Source organism: Phoxinus phoxinus (genome assembly GCF_949152265.1).
Source record: "Phoxinus phoxinus genome assembly, chromosome: 19".
Lineage (NCBI taxonomy): Eukaryota > Metazoa > Chordata > Actinopteri > Cypriniformes > Leuciscidae > Phoxinus > Phoxinus phoxinus.
Window position 1 is genome coordinate 21,256,768 of NC_136894.1, and position 20,869 is coordinate 21,277,636.

At 41.8% G+C, this 20,869-nt stretch overlaps 2 protein-coding genes across 5 annotated transcripts; one reads left to right on the top strand and one right to left on the bottom strand.

Annotated features, from left to right (window-relative positions):
- Positions 1-385: 385 nt before the first annotated feature.
- Positions 386-4,101, top strand: tril (TLR4 interactor with leucine-rich repeats). Its single transcript, XM_079591248.1, has one exon. It carries the CDS (start codon positions 622-624, stop codon positions 2,896-2,898), a length of 2,277 nt encoding a protein of 758 aa, XP_079447374.1. The 5' UTR covers positions 386-621; the 3' UTR covers positions 2,899-4,101.
- A 394-nt stretch (positions 4,102-4,495) lies between these two features.
- On the bottom strand, positions 4,496-15,651 carry creb5a (cAMP responsive element binding protein 5a). Of its 4 annotated transcripts, none has more exons than XM_079589881.1 (11): positions 15,496-15,629; positions 14,212-14,285; positions 13,855-13,948; positions 12,721-12,824; positions 12,123-12,307; positions 8,357-8,420; positions 8,161-8,241; positions 7,278-7,583; positions 6,973-7,194; positions 6,757-6,856; positions 4,496-5,778 (listed from the first exon to the last, which is right to left on the bottom strand). In XM_079589881.1, the coding sequence occupies exons 2-11, from the start codon at positions 14,272-14,274 to the stop codon at positions 5,657-5,659; spliced, it is 1,341 nt and encodes a 446-aa protein (XP_079446007.1). In that variant the 5' UTR covers positions 14,275-14,285; positions 15,496-15,629; the 3' UTR covers positions 4,496-5,656. The 4 variants fall into 4 exon arrangements, with proteins under 4 accessions (XP_079446007.1, XP_079446006.1, XP_079446009.1 ...); XM_079589880.1 differs by having other exon boundaries at positions 12,123-12,322; XM_079589883.1 differs by lacking the exon at positions 13,855-13,948 and having other exon boundaries at positions 15,496-15,651.
- Positions 15,652-20,869: the final 5,218 nt, after the last annotated feature.

Sequence of the window (20,869 nt, forward strand, 5' to 3'; positions counted from 1 at the left end):
AGCAAAAGTCATTCTAAAGTCTGTGTGTAAACCCTTGCAAGAATTGTTTTCATGATTTATTGTGTATAGGGCCTAATATGTTGAATCGTTTGGAAACGACTGATAAAGTAAATGCAATAGGAATTGATTTGCGTTTCTTCCCCTACATTTTTAAAGTATAATAAAATAATCTTTAACGCAACCTAGCAATCGTTCAGATAATCTTAACCAGAATCGTGTCGTGTGACTGTATGTAATGTCGACATCTGGAGGGGATGGGGCGGGGTGATCCGTGCCTGAACTCGGAGATGACTGGTGTGTGTGTGTGTGTGTGTGTGTGTGTGTGTGTGTGTGTGTGTGTGTGTGTGTGTAATCTGCAACAGATGACTTCTTGGGGGATGAGAGAGTCTGACGAAGGCAAACGTTTCCTTGGTTGGAGCCAGATCAGTTTGCAACGGTTGTGCATGGATATCTCACTACAGCTTCAAATCGCTATGCCATCGTGCTACACCTAAACATAATCTAAATGTCTGTACTCGGGAGGCACTGCATTAAAGCTTTAATTCCCGGCGAGGAAGAATTTGGCGAACCTGGACTGAAACAAAGGAATGTATTGAGTGTTGCTGTTTGCGTGTCACTGGGATGGCATATTTGCTCTACAGCTTTCTTTTGCTGGGCAGTGGAGCGCTTTTATTCTTCGCGCCTGTTTGCGCCATTTGCCCTGAAACATGCGACTGCCAGCACGCGCAGCATATCCTGTGCGCTAATCGCGGTCTGCGCGCGGTGCCCAAAGCGCCACAGGTGGAGCGCGCAGGGGACGTGCGGGTTCTCGGTCTTGCGGGAAACTTCATTCACAACCTCAGCGCCTTCGACTTCATGCGCTATGGCAACCTAATGAGACTTAATCTCCAGTTTAATCAAATAAGGAATATACACCCTAAAGCATTCGAGAAACTTTCCAAACTGGAGGAACTATATCTGGGCAACAACTTAATCTCGGCAATACAACCTGGGACTCTACAATCACTGAAAAAACTCACAATATTATATAGCAATAACAACGAAATAAAGGACATTGCTTCCGAATCGTTTAGTCACTTAAATGGTTTAGTCAAACTGAGGCTTGATGGAAATTCTATTGAGTTTTTAAAAGAATCCGTTTTCAAAGGTCTGCCAAATTTAATGTTTCTGCACTTAGAATCGAACCAGCTTGGCCATATTGACCGCAATGCGTTTTCGCGGCTCAGCAAACTGCAGTTTTTAAACCTATCAGACAATAAACAAACAGAACTGCGAGATATTTTTATGTTTTCCCATCTTAAATCACTTACAGCTCTTCTAATAACAGGCAACCAAATAAGGCACATTGGAAATAACGTCTTTCAGAATTTGAAAAAGCTAACAAAACTTTCGCTGAGCCACAACAAGATATTAAAACTGGACAATGACGCGCTCAAAGGGCTCGCGCGCGTTAAAGAATTCGAGATTGACAAGAACGAGCTGACAGAGATCCTGGCCGGTCTGCTGGACCCGCTCGAGCGCATCGAACACCTCGACTTCAGCGACAATCACATATCTCGCGTGGACCCCCGTGCTTTCGGCCACCTTTCACATCTAAAAACCTTAAAATTGAAAAACAATCGTCTTATGAATCTCTCCGGTGGAATTTTCGCCACAAACGGCGTTTTGTTTCACGTAGAACTGAATGGGAATAACTGGACGTGCGACTGCCGGATGGAGAAGCTTAAAAACTGGATGACGCATGCGCATTCTCAGGGAAAGCTGTTGACTGTGTTTGTGCGCTGCCATCACCCCCCAGTGCTGGCGGGAAAATACTTGGACTATGTTAGCAACTCGCAGCTGAGAAATATGAGTGGCTATTGCGAGTCAGAACCTCAGCCAATGGAGAGCCGTGGAGCAGTAGCAGAGACATCTATTCTCAAGGAGGAAAGAGATAAGCGAGAAGGAGAAATACACAAACGAGTAGGGGTCCAAGGGGATGAGGGGGAGCAAGGGGTTGTGACAACATTTGAAAGAAAGAAAAGGAGAAAACTGGTCAGCTCAAGACCAAGACCCACAGCTGGGAAAAATGGCTCTTTATCTGATTTTTCCACAACAATGTCCACGTTCCTGACAGGCCATGTCCACAACCACACCAACTTTGCTTCGGCCCAACATGAGCAGTTCAACCTGCCCTTACAGGACAGAGCCAAGCATCATAACTCGAGAATCACAATGATCACTGATGCATGTCAATTCAACCATCACTTCATCCTGAATGTTAGCGTGGAAGACGTCACTTCCAGTACAGCCACAGTCCATTGGAGCACAACTCCCGATGTTGGACTAGTTCATGGGAAAGAACTTCTCTTCCGGGTTTTATTTGACCGTTTCGGCCATTCTTTCCGTTTCCCACGCTATGTTTACACAGATGGATCTGACCGGGTGGTGACCCTCCAAGAGCTTCGCCCAGACTCCACCTACATCACCTGTGTGGAGAGCGTAGTGGACGGGGCCGTGTGCCAGGTTGCCCCCAGAGATCACTGCACTGGATTTGTCACACTTTTGCCCTTGGTGACAAGTGAGGTCAACCTACAGCTGATCACAGTAGCAGCCCTTACAGCTAATGCTCTGCTCCTGCTCCTGGTGGGCGTATTCTGGCTGGGGCGTGTGTTGAAGAGGCGGATCAGAAGCAGGAAGTCGTCCGCTCATGGACATGTACGTCACATGTACTCAACCAGACATCCGTTTCGCTCGACTGTGGCTACCACCTGTGTCTCCTCTGAATTCAGCGGTTACCAGAGTGGCAGACAACTGGCTGAAGAAGGTGACCTCATCCAGTTCCCCGGTGAACGTTTCTTTGACAACAGCCCCGCACGAAGAGATGATGATGTCATAATGCTCAGATACTCTGACTGAAGTGTCTTGTGTGTCTGAAAATAGACCTCTTTAACAAAATAATTTAGGCCACAAATTACTTTTTGCCAAAACCACTGAATTACAGATCTCCTTTTGTTTTCTTTTTTTTTTGGTTGATTGTCTAAGCCTCAGCTGCTGGTTGGCAGAATTGCTTGGCTTTGGAATGAATGTATTTCTGTCCTTGTTGAAAATGCATTACTTATTTACCCTGTACAGATGTACTGTATATCAATTGAAGCACAGCACAAAATTATTTTGTTACAGTTTTTTTTCCAGCTCCCTATAAACACAAAATCCTTACTTGTCACACCATTTCTGACACTCAAACACCAGAACCACACACACAATCTGCAAAACCAGACTCTAAAAAATGCTGGGTTGTTTTATTGTGGGTCAAATATGGACAAACCCAGCCGTTGGGTTAAATTTTTTAATTACATTTTTAACCCAACATTTGGGGTTTGTCCATATTTGACCCAAAAATGGGTTGAAACAACCCAGCATTTTTTAGAGTGCATACACTAATTCTCAGCCTTCAACTCAGTTTTCAATTTCATAAAACACTTTTTGCAAACCACAATTCTCTACGTAACACAAAAATCTAACAGGAAGTACCTTGATTTCCTTTTTCAAACACAACCTATCAAAATGCCACACTAATTCATCAGTGCCTCCTCACATGTGCCAACACTCATTGCTTTACTTAACACCAACCAATCATGGCTTTAGAATAGGCCTATAAATAGACCAAAGGTCAAGTTATAGGTTTTTCGGACTGTGTAATATTGTATTCACAACCACAAATGCTTACAGTAAAACAAATACATGGTTAGGTTTCAATCTTGCTTTCGTGTTTACTGTGAATTTTTCAACATCTCTCCGCCAATTACTTTCAATATTGTGCAGAAATGTACATAGGAGCTCATGAAAGAAGAGCTTTAAGTTTTGAATAACTGTGTATCCAAAAATATAACATTATGGCAAAGGTGTTTGCAACATAAGACAAATGTTTGCTTTCGAGATGTATTTGTGATATTTTGAATGCAGTGCTTCTTGCAGTTCTTGGATTTGTGTGTAAAGTTTTTTGGGGAAAAAGAGGCAATGTTTTGAAAATGTGTGTAAGCAGTTGAAAAAAAAAAACCCTGTACATTTTATACATTTCACCTTTATCATTGCTTTTTCCCCCAATAAATATATAGATGTTAATAGTGATTGTAGTTTGTGTGTAATGGTTTCAATGTTTTTCCCTTTATAAGTAATTCAACTTTGATCTTATATACCCTTATGCCAAACTGGATACTGCCTAACTCCACCATAAGATGGCGCAATAAACAATAAAAAGTTTTCACAAGACTTCAACTCCAACACTGTCTAACCACAATTTACTGTAGCAATCATTTATTTAAACTAACACCCATGCATTCAAACCCTCAGAATAATAATTCAGGTAGTTGGAGAAATGTTCATTTCTGATCTTAATGTCTTGATCTTAATGTATGTAAAAAGCTGGGCACTCTAATACACTAAAAGCAGTTGTATCATAGCATTATGAAATTATTACAATGAACCGCGAAAAAAGAGATCAGAACATATGGATACAGATATTAAGTGCTTTAATTAAACAGGGCCACAAATGTGTACAAAAATAGATAAATATTTAAAAAAAACTGTACATGCATAAAAGTTTAAACCTGCAGTGTTTACAAACATTCTTTCCCCCCCCCAGATTCATAATTCCATATTCCACAGAATGTATAGCCATATAAATGCTTTATAAGCATTTGTTATAAGAGATAGCACACATGCTTGCATGTCCATTTTCAGGAAACGTCTGACATTTTGATTGTCTCTGAACCAGTTAGTGTGAAGTGATGTAGCTATGGCGTATTGAGAATACTGTAAGACATTTCTAGTGCGATTAGTAATACACAAGTTCTTTACCATCATTCCTAATACATGATTCTGAATTTGGCTATATAAAATGCATGTTCTGTCAATCCAAAATTCACATGTGACGCACTCAGTATTAGGTAATGTGATACCTGATCATTTGCCAAGGGGCCACTGACGATATTTACAGCGGAGACAAACATGTAACAAAAGCTTTAGCTGCATCATCATTCATTTATAAAAACTAGAGATTCCTATTTACAATTACAGATTTACAACTGCCCTGATTCAATGCATTTCACACAGCCTTGCCATTAGTTTCAGGATTTAGCACACGCAGCTGTCACTGAAGCTAGCAAAGCATAAAGAACAACACGCATACACACAAATATGCACACACACTCCAAGAGTAAACTAGATGAGTGTCCCTGAGAAAGATCAGCTGTAAAAAAGCACAAGGAGGAGTGAGAGAAGACAGATAGTGGTACGAAGAGGGTGGGAGACAAGGTTTGATAATAAGAAAACTAAATTTAGTGAGTGTAAATGGACAGTTTGTTTTCCAGCACTGTATTAAATCACAGTGAGGTCAGATAAAACCACTGGAAACATCCATCTGACCCTCGGCTAATTTCCTGAGATGACAAAGGGCCATGCGAACAAACTTTTGATGAATTACTCTATTCTTTAAAGAGTGATGCATACATTCCCTTTTAGTCATGAATCCAAGTTTAAAACTCTGGATTAAACATTTTGCTGTTCAGTTTTGCTTTTGCACTGACCTACTAGGTGCCCTGACCATATGGCTCTGAAGATGAATGCGTTCTCATCATTCTGTGTCTATGTAGAAGCATGTTATAGTTGTGTGTCGTTAGTTATGGTGGGAGTGTGTGGTGAGGTGAGTGTGTGATAGAGTCGAACTTGAGGTTGAGATGCTGTTGTGTTGAATGGCATGTTGCTGGACGGGACTTCCTGTTGGGCTATTTACTCCACCTAAACGTGAATATGAAAGGAGTTTATTAAAATGATGGATTTTCAAAATATATCAAATAATATACACATTATATGTAATAAAACACAATATAAATACACTAACATTCAAAGGTTTGGGGCATACTTGTTTCTGAAAAGTATGTTACTCTCACCAAGGCTGCATTGTAATCAAAATACAGTAAAGCAGTAATATTGTGTAATATTATAAACACTTTAAATAACTGTTTTCTATTTTAATATAATTTAATATACTTTACAATCCTGTAACTTATTTCTGTCAAGCCATTACTCCAGTCTTCAGTGTCGCCTGATCTTTCAGAAGCATTTACCTTCTATCATTGTTGAAAACTGCTTAATATTTGTGTGGAAACAGTTTTTTTTTTTTTTTTTTCACTTTTGATCAATTTAATGCATACTTGATGAATAAAGGTATTAATTACTTTTTTTTTTAAAATCTTACGTTAGTAAGTGTGATATATTAAGGAATTATTTTCATGGTGTGTTACAATGTGTCCAGACTTTATTTATTTATATATTTTTTAAATTAAAATTATGATTAAAGAAATCGTGTTATTTACTTCTTGTTATTCTTAATTCTATACATTTTCTCATTATTGTTATATGTTTTTTTATTTAAAAAAAACAACAACTTTTTTTTCATATGCCATTTTAAATGACGATAGTAAAATTGGTTTAATTTAGATTATACTATCATGATGCATAAGTATTTTTATTTATTTTCAATTTACTTTTTTCTTTGCATTATTGTATATAATTTAGGGTGCTTAAATGTCATGAAAATACTTAACAAAAAAAACATAGTTAAGTTCCAAAAATAGGCTTAATTTTTTAAGCAGTATATCATTTATAATTATTTTGGGGTGAAATATGAGATTCAGACATGTTCTCCCCAGGTTTGAATGTGATTCAACCAAAGAGAAGAAAGGAGGAGAGAATGACAAAATGAGTCATACTCACTCTGCGTTTCTCTCTGTCTCACAGAGACAGGACAGTCTTTATGTGCAAGAAGAATTTGCTTCAGCTGAGTGACTTCTGTCCTGAGTGATGTCACCTCATTCTATGAAAAGACAAAAAATAAATGAAAACAATGCAGCAAACGCATGAATCTATCATGAAGTTCCAATTGTATTTGATACTACAAGGTAGATATGTAAACCCATCGTGAATGCGTACCTGTAGCTGTAAGTTAGTGTGTGTAAGCTCCTCAGCCTTCCTCTCCAACGACGATACCCAGACTTTCCTCTTCTGTCTGCACCGCGTAGCAGCGGCTCTGTTTCTCTCCAGAAACTTCTGTCTGCGCTCATCCGGGTCGTCTCCTGCTGTCCGTCGGCGTCTGATCGCGGTCTGCTGGGGAGGAGACTGCGGGGAGTGTGTGTGTTTTGGTGTGGAGGACATCTATAAAACACAAACCTTGGATTAAATGACACAATAGTTTAAAACAATCTGTAAAAGTCAGAGTTTGCCGCAAAAATCTAGACCTGTTCAGGTATTGGCTGATGTGAAAGGGGAGGGGCGGTCTGGTGGGAGGAGCCAGGATGCAAGTGCGTGGGTGGAGAGTGGTGAGCATGGCTGTGATGTGATTGGTCAAGGCTTTGACGTTGATGTGCAAGTCTTTGCGGTGATTGGCTGTGGCAGTGCTGCTGGTATGCGTGATGATGAGATGAGGATTGTAAATGCGACAGTGGGTGCTGTTGTGACGACATCATCTCCATCATGTGGCAAAGAGGATTCTGACTGCCATTGGAAACTGCAGGCTGGCTGTGAGCTGGTATGACCTTTGACCTCTGAAGGATTAGAGACGGGGAAAGATGGGTCAGAAAGGCTCCTGGGGTCACTGTCAACATCAATGTCATGTAACACTGTGTATAATTGCTATTTAAAAAGGGAAAAGCCTAAAGCCAGATTTGTTTTACCAACTTTTGCAGGCAACCATGTGTTTTTAATTTCTACATCTAAGGTTTCCTGTGAGTAGTGATTGTTTGCGATGGTAAGATTGCTTGGCACTTTTAAGTTGTTCAAAACTCAGAGAATCTACAAAGACGTCTTTGAAAAGTCAGATAATAACCAGGTCAACCTGAAGCCTTTGAAATTTAATCTCCTCCACGTTCTGAAGAGAATCAGCGCATGAGACTCTCCTGCATGTGTTAGTGAGTGTGTGTGTGTGTGTGTGCATGCGTGAATGCAGCTTTTTAACAGGCAAGACCGCAAAATTGCATGTGTCTGAATTAGATAACACAATCAAGATGTCTACATTAGTTACAAAGCACTGTGGCATTATAAGCCCTGTCTGACTTGTAATGTTTCTATAGAGACATCATAATCCTGTAACCATGGAGTCAAATCATTAGTATGGGGCTGTACCTGAAGGGAGGAGCATGAGCCAGAGTGGGCGGGGCCTGGTATGCCAATCATACTGGAGTTCATTGACAACTGCGCCTCCATCTATTATTTTTTAAATATATGAAATTAATGGACAGACGTAAAATGAAATAGAGCTATTACTGCGATCATTATTTTACTGTGCAGGCAGGTTTAAAATGCTCTCAGATTTACTTACATTCATGGCTAATGTCCCAGGCATGGTGTTTGCCTGGGTGCTGTGCAGACAGCTGGGTGCAGATCTGAAATAAGTGAGAGGAATTCAGATAAGTAATGGAAAAAAGACTAAAAGTACATACAAACAATAATGTATTTACTCATGGGGTCAGTTTAAAGCAGTTTAGACATTTTCAGAAAGTTAACACAGGGCTGCTATTTGTGGGGAACATGATGTCCTACAACAAAATGTTAAAAACATTATATAATAATTTAAAGATGAAATATTATTTGCAGTATTTTAACATCTTTACAAATACAAGCTGGCCAATTCTAAAGATGCAATGCTACATTAAAAAACAAAATATTCTGAGTCTCATAAAATTTAATTTATGATGCTGTGTTGCACTAAATGACATACTTTTTGATTTACTTTCTACCATGAATATATTCTGTACCCCCAAAGTCTGTGTAAAAGCACCTTTTCAGTGAAAATTTTGGGGCTTCTATGGGGCTTACAATCACTTTAATAGGGGCTGGATCCAGGCATGGGCAGGGGTGGGCTGAGCCCACCCAAACATCTGTCTTGCCAGCCAATCAGATGTTAGCCAAATATAGCCTTGATCTTTTTTATTATTTGTGCATTGATTACAAGCAATCTGAGGCAAGCTGCGTGCTGAGAAGTTTGAGGATGGGCTGAAGAAATAATATAACCAGGAAATTGCTGAACCAGCAAAGCTGCATTATACACGAGGCGGCTTCAGTATGTTGTGGAAAAGCAGAGGCTGACAATCTCACAAGTGATAACGGGCAGAAATATTTGCCTGTTATCAAGGTGCGAATTATGGTTTTAAAATGTATCTTAATATCAAGCGTAGCGTCAGTTCTGGCAGGTCACGTTAATCAAGCTCGCATCAGCTGACTCTCAGCTGATCCATGTCTACCTATAAAAATACGACGCCTATCACCGTATACATACATAAGCTCCTTCAGTATTATCAGCAACTATCGCGTTTCTCTGGAGCGAATTACCCTCCTCCATCCCCAGCTCCTCCTCTTGCCCAGTCAGGATTTGACATACTGATTCTCCCTGAATCAGAATAAACTCTCGAATTATGTTGTACTTTAAAATCTTGAATTAAATATATTTGCATACATTCATGTTGGTTCTGTTCTGTTTACCCCAAGGTAAAGGTTAGGCTGCATAGATGCGCAGGGAGCTCTCGCCGAGAACGTAACCATACCGATCCAAACTGTATGCTAATTTTTCAATCGTATTTGACGATAGTGGTCCTGACAGAAATGCATCTTCATATTTACTTGTAAAGCAAACTGTCTGCTTAACCAGAATGTTAACAACAACACTGAAGAGTGCATGGTTTATCTATATCATGTTTGTGTTCCGTTTTCATTCTGTTACCTGCCTGTCGGAGTTCTCGTTAATCTCCTTATTGATTTGTCATTCTGTTCAGGTGGTCATTATTAGTTCCCCTTATTTGTCTCTTGTATTTATACCCTAAGGGGCTGTTTACACGACACCGTTTTGACAATGGTGTCGTCTGTATGCGGAAAACTCAAAGGAAAAAAACTCAGTTTTAAGCATATTGTTGTCATGTAAACATACCATAAGTTTCTATCTGCTTCCTTTGTCCGTTCTTGTCAATTTTAAGTCGTTGTGTTTGCCTTATTCTCCTGAAATTATTGACTGTTATATTAAAGACTGTTGTTGTAGTATTTCTATCATCGTCCCACACCTGGAAATTTGGCATGCAAATTTCGAAGGTATGCCTGCCCGGTGTAGGTGCTTGGGATAATTTCGCTGAGTTTGTGGAGTTGGTACTGTAAAACAGTAAAGCGGCCCACAACACTGCTTAGCAGAGGATCTCAGCCCCACTCCCACAGATCCAGAACCCAGCCAGCAATAATACCGCCACATGGATACGACACCCGAGCCTCCCACAGACAGAGAGGCTGAGGCCACCATGATGCATGAGCCAGCGCTAAGAAAAGGGTATGAGCCAAACATTGCCCCGGAGCGTGAGCCTCCAGAGGCGTCTGAACAGGGGTGTGAGCCAGCAACACTGTGTGACGCCTTGGGAGCATTGCTGGAGTTCGAGGGAATGGAGGAAGACCCTGTCCACAGCTGAGGGAGTGTGAGTTCCATTTCTTTATGATAAACTAGAAATGGAATTTTACCTTGATCTACCAACCCCGATAGTCATATTTAGTAAGAAATCTCCTGTTTGTAAGAAATCTGGTTCCACTCAGTTCAGAGTCTCCTGTCCTGCACCCCGGCTGGTTCTGCCCAGCACAAATTCTCTTGCATCTCCAGAGTTACGACCCAGCCTCCTTCTCCCACCTTCTCTTCAAGCCAGTTCCTCTGCCCAGTCTCTGCTGTCTCCCATCAGTCCCATCCAGCTCCTCCTAGAAGAAGGTGTACCCTGGCTCCACCTCCAGGCGCTGATCCCATCACTCCACCTCGGCCCGTTGTCCAGACCCTTCTGTCTTGGCTCCTCCCTCCCTCGGCTCCACCTGGGACCATCTGCCTTACGGCTTCACCGGGATCCCTAGATCCTCCAGCTCCACCTCGGTCAGATGTCCAGACTCCTCCACCTTGGCTCCTCCCTCCCTCCCTCAGATCCACCTTGGAGCATCGGCCTTACAGCTACAGCGGGCTCCCTCGATCCTCCGGCTCCACCTCTGTCAGACATCACCTCGCCTGCACACCTGACTTGCAAGCTGTCCTCTGCGCTCTGTCTCTCCACCCATGCGCTTCGTCTGGCTCTTCCCTTCCTCCGGCTCCACCTCAGGTCCTCAGGTCCTCAGTTGCTCCTCACTGAACAGTTGGTTCCTCCTCGGACGGTCATTGCTGTGGCTCCTTCACGGCGCCACTTCCAGCAGTGTCACACGGTTACATCTGCGTCCAGGGCTCCACCACCATCGGCTCCATCTCCATCGCTTGTCCCTTTGATGTCGGTGAGGGCTTCTCAACCATGTTTCCTCCCTCTGTTGATGCTGCGGTGGGCCTCCTTCCTGGCTGGACTCTGGGTTCCTACATTGCCACTCATGCTCCTGGTTCCCCTCTGGCTACTTCCTCCCTCCACTTCCCCATGGACTGTGTTGTTTGCCCCTGACTGTGTTTGTTCCCGTCCTCTTCCAAGCCATCCTCCAAAACCCTCCCTCCTTAGTTGGACCTTGTACGGCGCGAGGACGCGGCTTTCCAGAAGGGGGGTGTAATGTCACTTTTGTGTCCTGTTTTCAATCTGCCTGACTGAGTTCTCATTAATCTCCTTGGTTACTTATTGATTAGTCATTCTGTTTCTCTCTGTTTCTTTTGTCTGTTCTCTTCTATTTTAAGTGGTTGTGTTTGGAGTTCTCCTGTAATTTATGAGTGTTATATTAAAGATCGTTGTTGTAGTATTTCTATCGTCATGCGTTTTATTCACCACAGTCACACGTGACAATCTATCAATAGATAATATTTATCTATCAACTATTGGTTTACTATAGCAACAGTAGGCTACTGTCACATTTATTTTCAGAATTGTCATTGGATGGTTTAAAAACGGTTTTATTTACAGTGAAAATAAGATGTCTACACGCAGAGCTGCAGACAAAGCACCAATGTTTTAAAATATCTACCGTATATATCTAAATTCAAATAAATAAAAACCAATTGCCCATCCAGGATATCTGCCAGCTCAACGTTCTATAGTCAAGAACTGGTCCTGCCTTTAATGGGAAAAGAAGAGTATGGGGGTATTCTGTTAAATGCTTGCTATACTCACTGTTTATTTGAAGTGGAGTATGTGGCAGTGCATTGAGACTGAGTCTGTGAGCTGTGTGTGTGGAGCTGGTTCTGGTTGTGGTTCAGATGGGCCAGAGCACACTGCTGCTGTTGCTGAGGCCGAAACTGATGATGTTGACCCTGCTGAGGTTGTGTCTCCGTGTGAGGCTGGTTTTGACCTGACACCTGAGCAGAAAAGTTCTATAAGCAAGAATATTTGTAGAATTCAGAAAACATTTATATGCTAAATATTCTCTATATATAATACTTTCAAAATATATTTATAAATGCTAATTGATATAATTTCTCCTTCTTCTGCCCCTCTATTGACCTTTCCATCTGTGTGTGTATGAGAACTGTTATTTAATACTCTTAATATGATCATCTGATAATCTGATCTGATTGCTTGGTTTTGTTTTTCACGCTACCGTCCACATGAACACATTCACACAAGCAAGTGCGGAATTTACATTTTTATTAAATGTTTGCTTCCTTTTTGTTCTACTATTTAATACTACTTCATACAGCATGGACTTTTATGCAACTATTTATTTACTGGCACATTTGTGTAAGCTTTTGAAACATGCATTTCCTCTTACCGATTTTGTCTCCTCCTCCGCCTGTGACTGGTTAAGCTCCAGGTCAGTAAAGAGGCCCGCTTCCTCACAGTCCCGTAAGAAACGGGTCGGAGTTGGAGTCTGATCTATAGATGAACAAAGAATACATGTTTATCAAGTATTATTATAAAATGCTACTGGCAATATATAAAGGAAGTAACAACCCAATTGAACAATGAGATTTTTTATTAATTTAGGCAAGGCAAGTTAATTTATACAGTACATTTCATACACAATGGTAAATAAAAATCAGATAGATGCACAAACAATAAAAATAACTATAAAAATAAAAATGGATTCAAACTTGTTTTAAAATGAAATAAGTAGTAATAAGAAAAGAGAAGAATACATGATAAATAAGATGATACAGTGCAATCAGTATGGGCGTAGCATAAATTAAACATCGTATTAATTATTTTATGTGTGTGTGTGTGTGTGTGTGTGTGTGTGTGTGTGTGTGTGTGTGTGTGTGCGTGTGCGTGCGTGTGTGTGAGTGTACTAAACACATGTAAACTGAGGAGGCATTGAAGATTTCTCAAGGTCATAGAGTGAAAACTCTAGATCAGTAGATCAATATCAAGTAACCTTCAGGCTTTCTAAACAAATGTAAAGAAACTATCCCTCTACTCAATGTCAAGAGCAGAACTTGTCTAAAGTAATCTTCTGGCATGCTGGGAAAATGTTAAAAATTAACCCTATGCCATAAACATGAGCCTGATTTTGCTCGTGTTGTTTTGGTAATTTAGAGGTAGTCTAAACGAAACTGCTTTTTCTAGACTACTATGAAAGGGGTCAGAAGGTAAAGTTCTTCTTTTGTTTTTTATGTAAATGTTTCTGTCGCTGCAATGATGGCTCACAGACCCCGGAGGTCAAGGGTCGGCCTGATGTTTATATATCAGACATTGGGTTTCCAGGGTAACAGACACTGTCTAAATCCTAAATTAAAGGAGATGGAGAGCATGACCTATCATGACACTCACACACACATTCACTTTTCACAGGCTATTATATTACTGACCTCGATCTGTAGATTGATACTGGTTGCATAGAAACTATGAATACTTGTTGATGATAAAACGTGTGTTTTTGTGTGAATAATTGCGTACCCACCCTTACCTGAAAGCATATTGTCACACTTAATAGAAGGGAATTTAAGGGTCATCTCATGTTTGTGTCTGTGAATTATTAGGTGATCTTCTCTTTGAAAGCGCTATGAGAACAAGAAACATGGTAGGCCGTGACAATACTGAAAAAGCACAGCCGCTGTTTTACATGAAAGATATTATATAAAAGATACACATGTGTTTTCTGATATGTATTGTAATTCTTCAATTTACTGCACTCCAAGTGATGGCTAAGATTTACGACAGGATACATAAAACACATTGCTGTTGTGGCTCTTGTCTAGATGTCATATCGTCTAGAGTCTAGACGACATGACAACCACCAGCAAACTGGACATTTGTCACTTACCTGCGAGCATCCAGGAGCAGCGCACACATATGGCCTGTCCTGATCAATATTCATCACTGACATCTACAAAAAACCTAAACGTACATATACACACACATGCACACAGACAAACACATGCACACATGAGAGATGACATTATAAACTGCTCATGACAAATAAACAGACAAACAGGCAAATAAAAACGACATAAATAGTGTCAAATATCTATCTATACATACTTTCATGCAAATAAACGACAGACAGATCATAGATAGCCTATACAGAAAGATGACACCTAATTTGTGAAATATTGTTTTTAAAACGCATGAGCTATTTAAATTTCTCTCAGTTCTCTATATTTTGCTCACATTTCCTTGTTTTAGTTAGAGTTCTCTTCTTTGAGTTCTTCGTTATATAGCCTACGTCTTACATCATAGTCGCGCCTTATATATATATATAAAACACTTAAACACCCGCTACTTGCCCAGTCAGTGAGCATTCCTCTAGTCATGACATCATCATTTAGTTCAGCCGGGCCAGAGTTTGAATTGGCAAGACGGGTCCGGTGCTAAAAGCGTCTAACCGGCCTGCAGAATGACGTAATGTCGAAACCGGAGGACTCACGCGGTGTCACGAATTTTACAAACCCAAACAACTGAGATCAGACATTATCACCAGGGCAATAATGTGACATTTTAGCGGTGAAAGCATCGTGAAGTTGTCTGAATCACTTTGGAGAAGGCTATAGCTACGTGTTGGCAGGTGTCATATTTGGGGGAAATTAATCCTAATTATAATAGCCCAATAAGCATTTGATTAACCCAAAGTAAATGCTAATGCTTAGCCTACTACTCCCTCAAAACATGCGCACGTGTCCGATCAAACATTTAAATACATTTAAAATTCAAACAGATTTGAACAGTTAGGCTAACTGTCAAACAGCCATCTCCTAAAACGCTGACAAGTTTGTTGACAGTCTTTAGACTAGGCCTACTAAAGATTTACAAAGACACCCTTTTCGGATAGTCAAAACCTTTTTATTCTAGGCTACTCTTTTTTAATCTTTTTTTTTTTTTTTTTTGGTGGTGGTGTCACACCCCTTCAAATAGACATTCAAACAGTTTACGAACATCTCAATGAAACCGGCACTTTGACAGACACTAACTTGATAGTAAAACAACAACAACAACAGTAAAAAACTAAAATCCCAACAGCACTGTAACGTTACAAGAAACGCGATCCATTTGTGTTCGGAACTGTGGAATCATATTCACAAGCGAGTGTAAAACAGTAATACTAACTTACCTAAACGCACGCAGACTGAGAGTAGCAACGCTCCTCGCGCTCAGACGAAGCACGCTGAAGTGAAACGCGATTACAATATGATCTATTTACAGAAGCATTACATCACCTCATGGTGACGTCACGTGGGATTCCTGAACTTCTAAATCATTGCGGTCCGCTTTTTTAAAAGAGGAGGGGTTTTCAGACCGCGCGCACCCGCCCACCGTAGGATGTAGCGGGCGTCCGATGTGGACATTGGCGCGTTGAGAGAAAAAAAGGGGAATGGGAGGCGCTTCGCTCGGTGCGTGCTGCGCCAACAGCTGTCTGGAGCTGTGCGCGGGACGGTCCCGATGAGCGAATGGTGTGTGTTGATAGAGAGAAGAGAGAGAAAGGGCATGTATGAGCCTGTTAGCTCTTGGCTTAACCCTTTTAATTCCAATTTATTTTTCAGACAGTTGTTGTTTGTTTTTTGGATGGTCAATGCTTGCCCTTTTTTAATCGGTGGAAAACTATAGTCATAGTAAAATAAATAGTCAAAAAGACCGAGCAGAAAGTAACGAATCATAAAATATTTTCTTTTTCTTTTATATCAGTAACATTGGTTAGCCTAATATTTCTTTAAATATAGTTTTTTATTTGATTTTGTTGCCTGTTAATGTAGCAATTAGATTTTAGATATTGTTGTAAATTCATCATTATTAATTCAAAATTGGGCTCTTTTTTATTAATAAATGAATGATAGCCTTTACAAAATATGGTTGTATCTGTATCAAGACATGTTTTATAGAACTTTGACACTGACATCAACTTTTGATCAGATCATGTGTGATAGTTTATTGTCATTTGTCATTTAAGACAGTCTAAACTTTTATTGATCGCTGACAGCTTTAAGTAAAATGCATAGGCCTACAATTTTTTGGGCCGTTCAAATGAAAAGTAAATTTGGTCAGTGACGTTAGCTGTGGATTTCTGTGAATTTCGAGTTCATTTTGCAGAATCAAGGCCCATTGTGTTTTTAAAGGGAATCATTTAAGACAGAATGGTTCTGACTTATAGTATTTACAAAAAATGTAAAGCCACAAAGTGTGACCCCATCTGTCAAAGATGCTTTATGGTGACATTAGCCTGAAAATGAAAACAGTTTTTACATTTCATAAAATAGCTTGTAAAATGTTCTGTTTAACAGTGTCTAATCATGTTGTGTTAAACTATGTCATGTTTTCATTCGAAAGAATGTGGATTCATTCAGATTATCGGATGAGGGGTGTGTCTGATGTTTCAGAACAGCGTGGTCCTTTCGTAGTTACCGCTAGGGAAAGAGTGCAAGGAAAAGGCAGAACAAGTGGGAGGGCGAGAAAGAGAGCGTGATTCATTAGCCTGCTGTAACTCAGAATGCTAGTAGCTGTTTCCTCAGCAACACCACAAAACAGGAAGTGGTAATGATGTCACATCAAGCCTCAACCTTAGCTGACTCCTACGTCTTTGAGAATGAATCATTCACACAGAGACAGTGCAGCGGAGGGCATGCACCCACAGGTCTCATATGACATCATCCCTGTTTCTCCCATGATAAAATTCACTGTAAAAAGGAACTATGTCAAGTTCACCTTTTGTTTCACCATTTAAAGAATACAAATTGGTGTTTTTGGGGCTAATTAACAAAACTATTATTAAAATAATAACATAATTTTTTTTTAGCAGGTGCCTTCCAACGTGACTGAACAAAAATAATAATATAATAATAATAAACAAAAATAAATATTTGACTCTGATATCAGATGTCTATTCTTTTAATGTCTTCTTCAATGGTTGGACGTGTGTGTGTGTGTGTGGGTGTGTGTGTGTCATGTGTCTGTTTGTCATTTTCCCACATGATCCTTTGTAAGGTCTTAAGGTAAATCTTCAAAGGTCTTAACTATTTACTGCATATGAGTGATATTGCACTGAATCGATCAAGAATTTGGAACTATATAAATCCTGAACTCTTTGATATTGTTCAAACATGTTTGATCTGGAATGTTCTCCCCGCAGTTTCTAGCATCTGGCATCGGCTATGTGTATCTTGTGTGAGGCAGATGGTTGAATTTACTAACATCTGACTGGCTTTGCATTATGACATTATAAGGTACGTCCCAAACAGATGTCTGTACGTTTATGAGCTTTTCAGGACCTAATCAAATTATGAAGCTGAAGAGAAAATATTGTATTTCATGAGTACATGTATATGCAAGTCTGTTTGTTTGAAAACAGTGCCGTGGAAAATGTTTGGTCATTTAGTCTCTCAGGTATTTACATAGCCCAACGGCAGAGAACGTTTATAACAGGGAGATTTAACGGATGATTAACAAGTGACGGTCAGCACACGGCCACTGTCACAGGCTGATCAAAAGGACATTCCTCCTGCTCTTTGTGAACACAGCACCTTACATGGGTGTATGTGTCACACCTGACACATTCTCAGGGTTTTCAGGGTTTGAGGAGCTGAAGTCCATGATGACGATGATGACTGGCAGGTGCTGGTAATTGTGAAGAAGATACAGGTGTGGGTCAAGGAGGATGCTGGGAACTGTAGTGTAGACAGGAACTAACACAAGACAGTGAGGAAGACGACTAAGTGGTGACAACTAGGTGGTGACTGTGACAGCACCCCCCCCTCCCGGTAGGCGCATCCTCGCGCCGTAGATTGGCCAACCGCGGAGGGAGGAGGTTCAGGAGAAGGACGAAGAGCAAGTGAAGGAAGACAGAGGGCAAGAGGGACCAGGGCGGAGCAGGCAGTGCAGGTGGCCAGGGCGGAGCAGGCGGCCAGGGCAGAGCAATGGTGGAGGTAGGGATGACGACACCAGGGGGCTGACTGACAGGGGTGGAGCAGGTGGGAGAGGAGACCAGGGTGGAGCTGGAAAGCCAACGAGCCCATGCGACGCCGAAGATCCAGCAAGACATGGCGGGGCCACCGGCTCTGGTGACTGAGGTGCAGGCGGGGACACAGAAGGGTGCAGTGAAGACAGAGGGAGTGAGGACCAAGGAGGAACTGAAGGGAGTGAGGAGTCCAACTGAACCGGGGGGACGAAGGGACGAGGTGTAGCCAGAGGAGTGCAGTCCAGAGGTGAGGGAAGGTGGACGAGCGACCAAGGTGGATCCGTCGGGACGAGGGAGCATGGCGGAACTGGTGCACTGGTGGGCCATGGAGGAGCTGAAGGAGGTAAGAGCCAAGGGGATGTTAATGGACAGTTGGGCTGAGGCGGAGTTCTGGTCACGGAGGTCAGAGGCGGAGACCGGGGTTTCCACCGACCAGGCTGGAGCTGTAGGCCGGCAGACCCACGGCGACTCCACCTCCCTGAAGGTGGAGAGAGGAGCAGAGGGGCTGACAGGCAGTGGCGAAAGAAGGGTAGAGAGGAGGCAGATGGGAGGAGGTGGGAGAGGGAGGCTGGGTGGGAATTTGGGCTCTGGTGTGGTGACAGGCTCGGCAGGACTGACGTGAAATGCGGGCTCGGCTCGGCAGAAGTGCGGGCTCGGCAGACGTGATTTGCAGGCTCTGGGCTGGATGGGACCAGCGGTGAAGGCTCCGGGCTGGGCGGGACCAACGGTGAAGGCTCCAGACTGGACAGGACCAACGGTGAAGGCTCCGGGCAGGACGGGACCAGCGTTGAAGGCTCCGGGCTGGACGGTACCAGCGGTGAAGGCTCCGGGCTGGACGGGACCAGCGGTGAAGACTCCGGGCTGGACGGGACCAGCGGTGAAGACTCCGGGCTGGACGGGACCAGCGGTGAAGGCTCTGGGCTGGGTGGAACCAGCGAGGAAGGCTTCGGGCTGGACGGGACCAGCGGTGAAGGCTCTGGGCTGGACGAGAACAGCTGTGAAGGCTCTGAAAAAAAGTAAATCAAGTCAACTTCTTCAAGACTTGGGATGGGGACAGAAACAGGAGACTCTGGACAGGCGGTCACGGCAGGATGAGACTCTGGGTTCTCGACGACTCCCACAGTGAGGGAGGATCCACATACCCATAAGGTGCGGTCGATTAACTCGACAAAAGAGAGGTGAACATCTCCCAACAGCAATATCTGGGCGAGTAGATCGCCCATCCCGCTACAGAACTGCTGTTTGAGAGATTCCTCATCCCAGCTCGCGTCTTGATAAAGGCGTCTTTATCCACATAGTCTTCTAGCCAGCGACCGTTTTGAGACATCCAGTCTTCCACGTTCATTTTTAAAGGTCTGTTCTTCTGTCAGGGTGTGTGCAGGCAGAAGAAGATGAGGAAGGCAGAAGGTTCCAATACAAAATTGTTTACTTACTAATATAACTCTAGTGATGCATACAGGCAGGATACACACACAAATTACGACGTAGAACGGACGAGGACTGACTGAACTGAGGGAATTTAGGCCCTGTTTACACGTATATGGTTATTTTGAAAACATTAACCTTCGTTTGTTCCCTTCGTTTACACTCAAATTGAGAATTCGCCTCTGAAAACGATCCTTTCTAAAAACTCCGGCCAGAGTGGAGCTTTTGGAAAACTTAGTTTGCACGATTGCATGTAAACTGAGAAAAAGTTTTAGGCAGCCGACGTCACAGTATGTGACTATTTTCTGGATTCTGATTGGCTAACGTGGGCTTGAGCTTCTCGTTACACTGCCACCTAGAGGTTTGGCATGCTCTAGAGTCTAGACGGCATATACACGGGTTCGTGTAAACGAACACTTTTCTAAAAACTGACAGGTTTGCACAATGTTATTTTTGAAAACGGAGAGGGGTGAAATGTCCTTTTATGAAAATAGCCGTCCACGTGTAAACGTAGCCTAAATACACAGATGATAACGAGACAACAGCTGAAGTCCATGATGACAATGATGACTGGCAGGTGTGGATAATTGTGAAGGACGTGCAGGTGTGGGCCAATGAGGATGCTGGGAACTGTAGTGTAGAGAGGAACTAACACAAGACAGTGAGGAAGACGGCTAAGTGGTGACAAGGTGGAGACTGTTTGATTCAAATATGCGTGTTTGCAAAGTATTTGCTGTAATTCCGTTTTTGTACAGGTAAAAAAAAAGTTACTGAAAAGATAAAAATGCTGGTCATACATTCAATTTAAAAAAGTTACTTTTTAAAGTAGAGGTAAGTATCCTTAGAGGATATGTAAAAAAAAACGTCATAAAAATTAAAAGGACCCTTGACTGATTTTTGTTGGAGTAAAAAAAGTGAAACAAAAAAGTTATAGAGGTTTAAGTTTATAAAAAAATATAATGAACATTATTTTATATAAAAATATATATATTTGATAAAACATGTTGAACTCAAAAACTAGAAAATCAAAGATATAAATCTAAACAATTTGTGTTGCAAATTTGAGGTTGATACCGATCTTTCAGTAAGATTTTGTTTGGATGCCAGCAAAGCT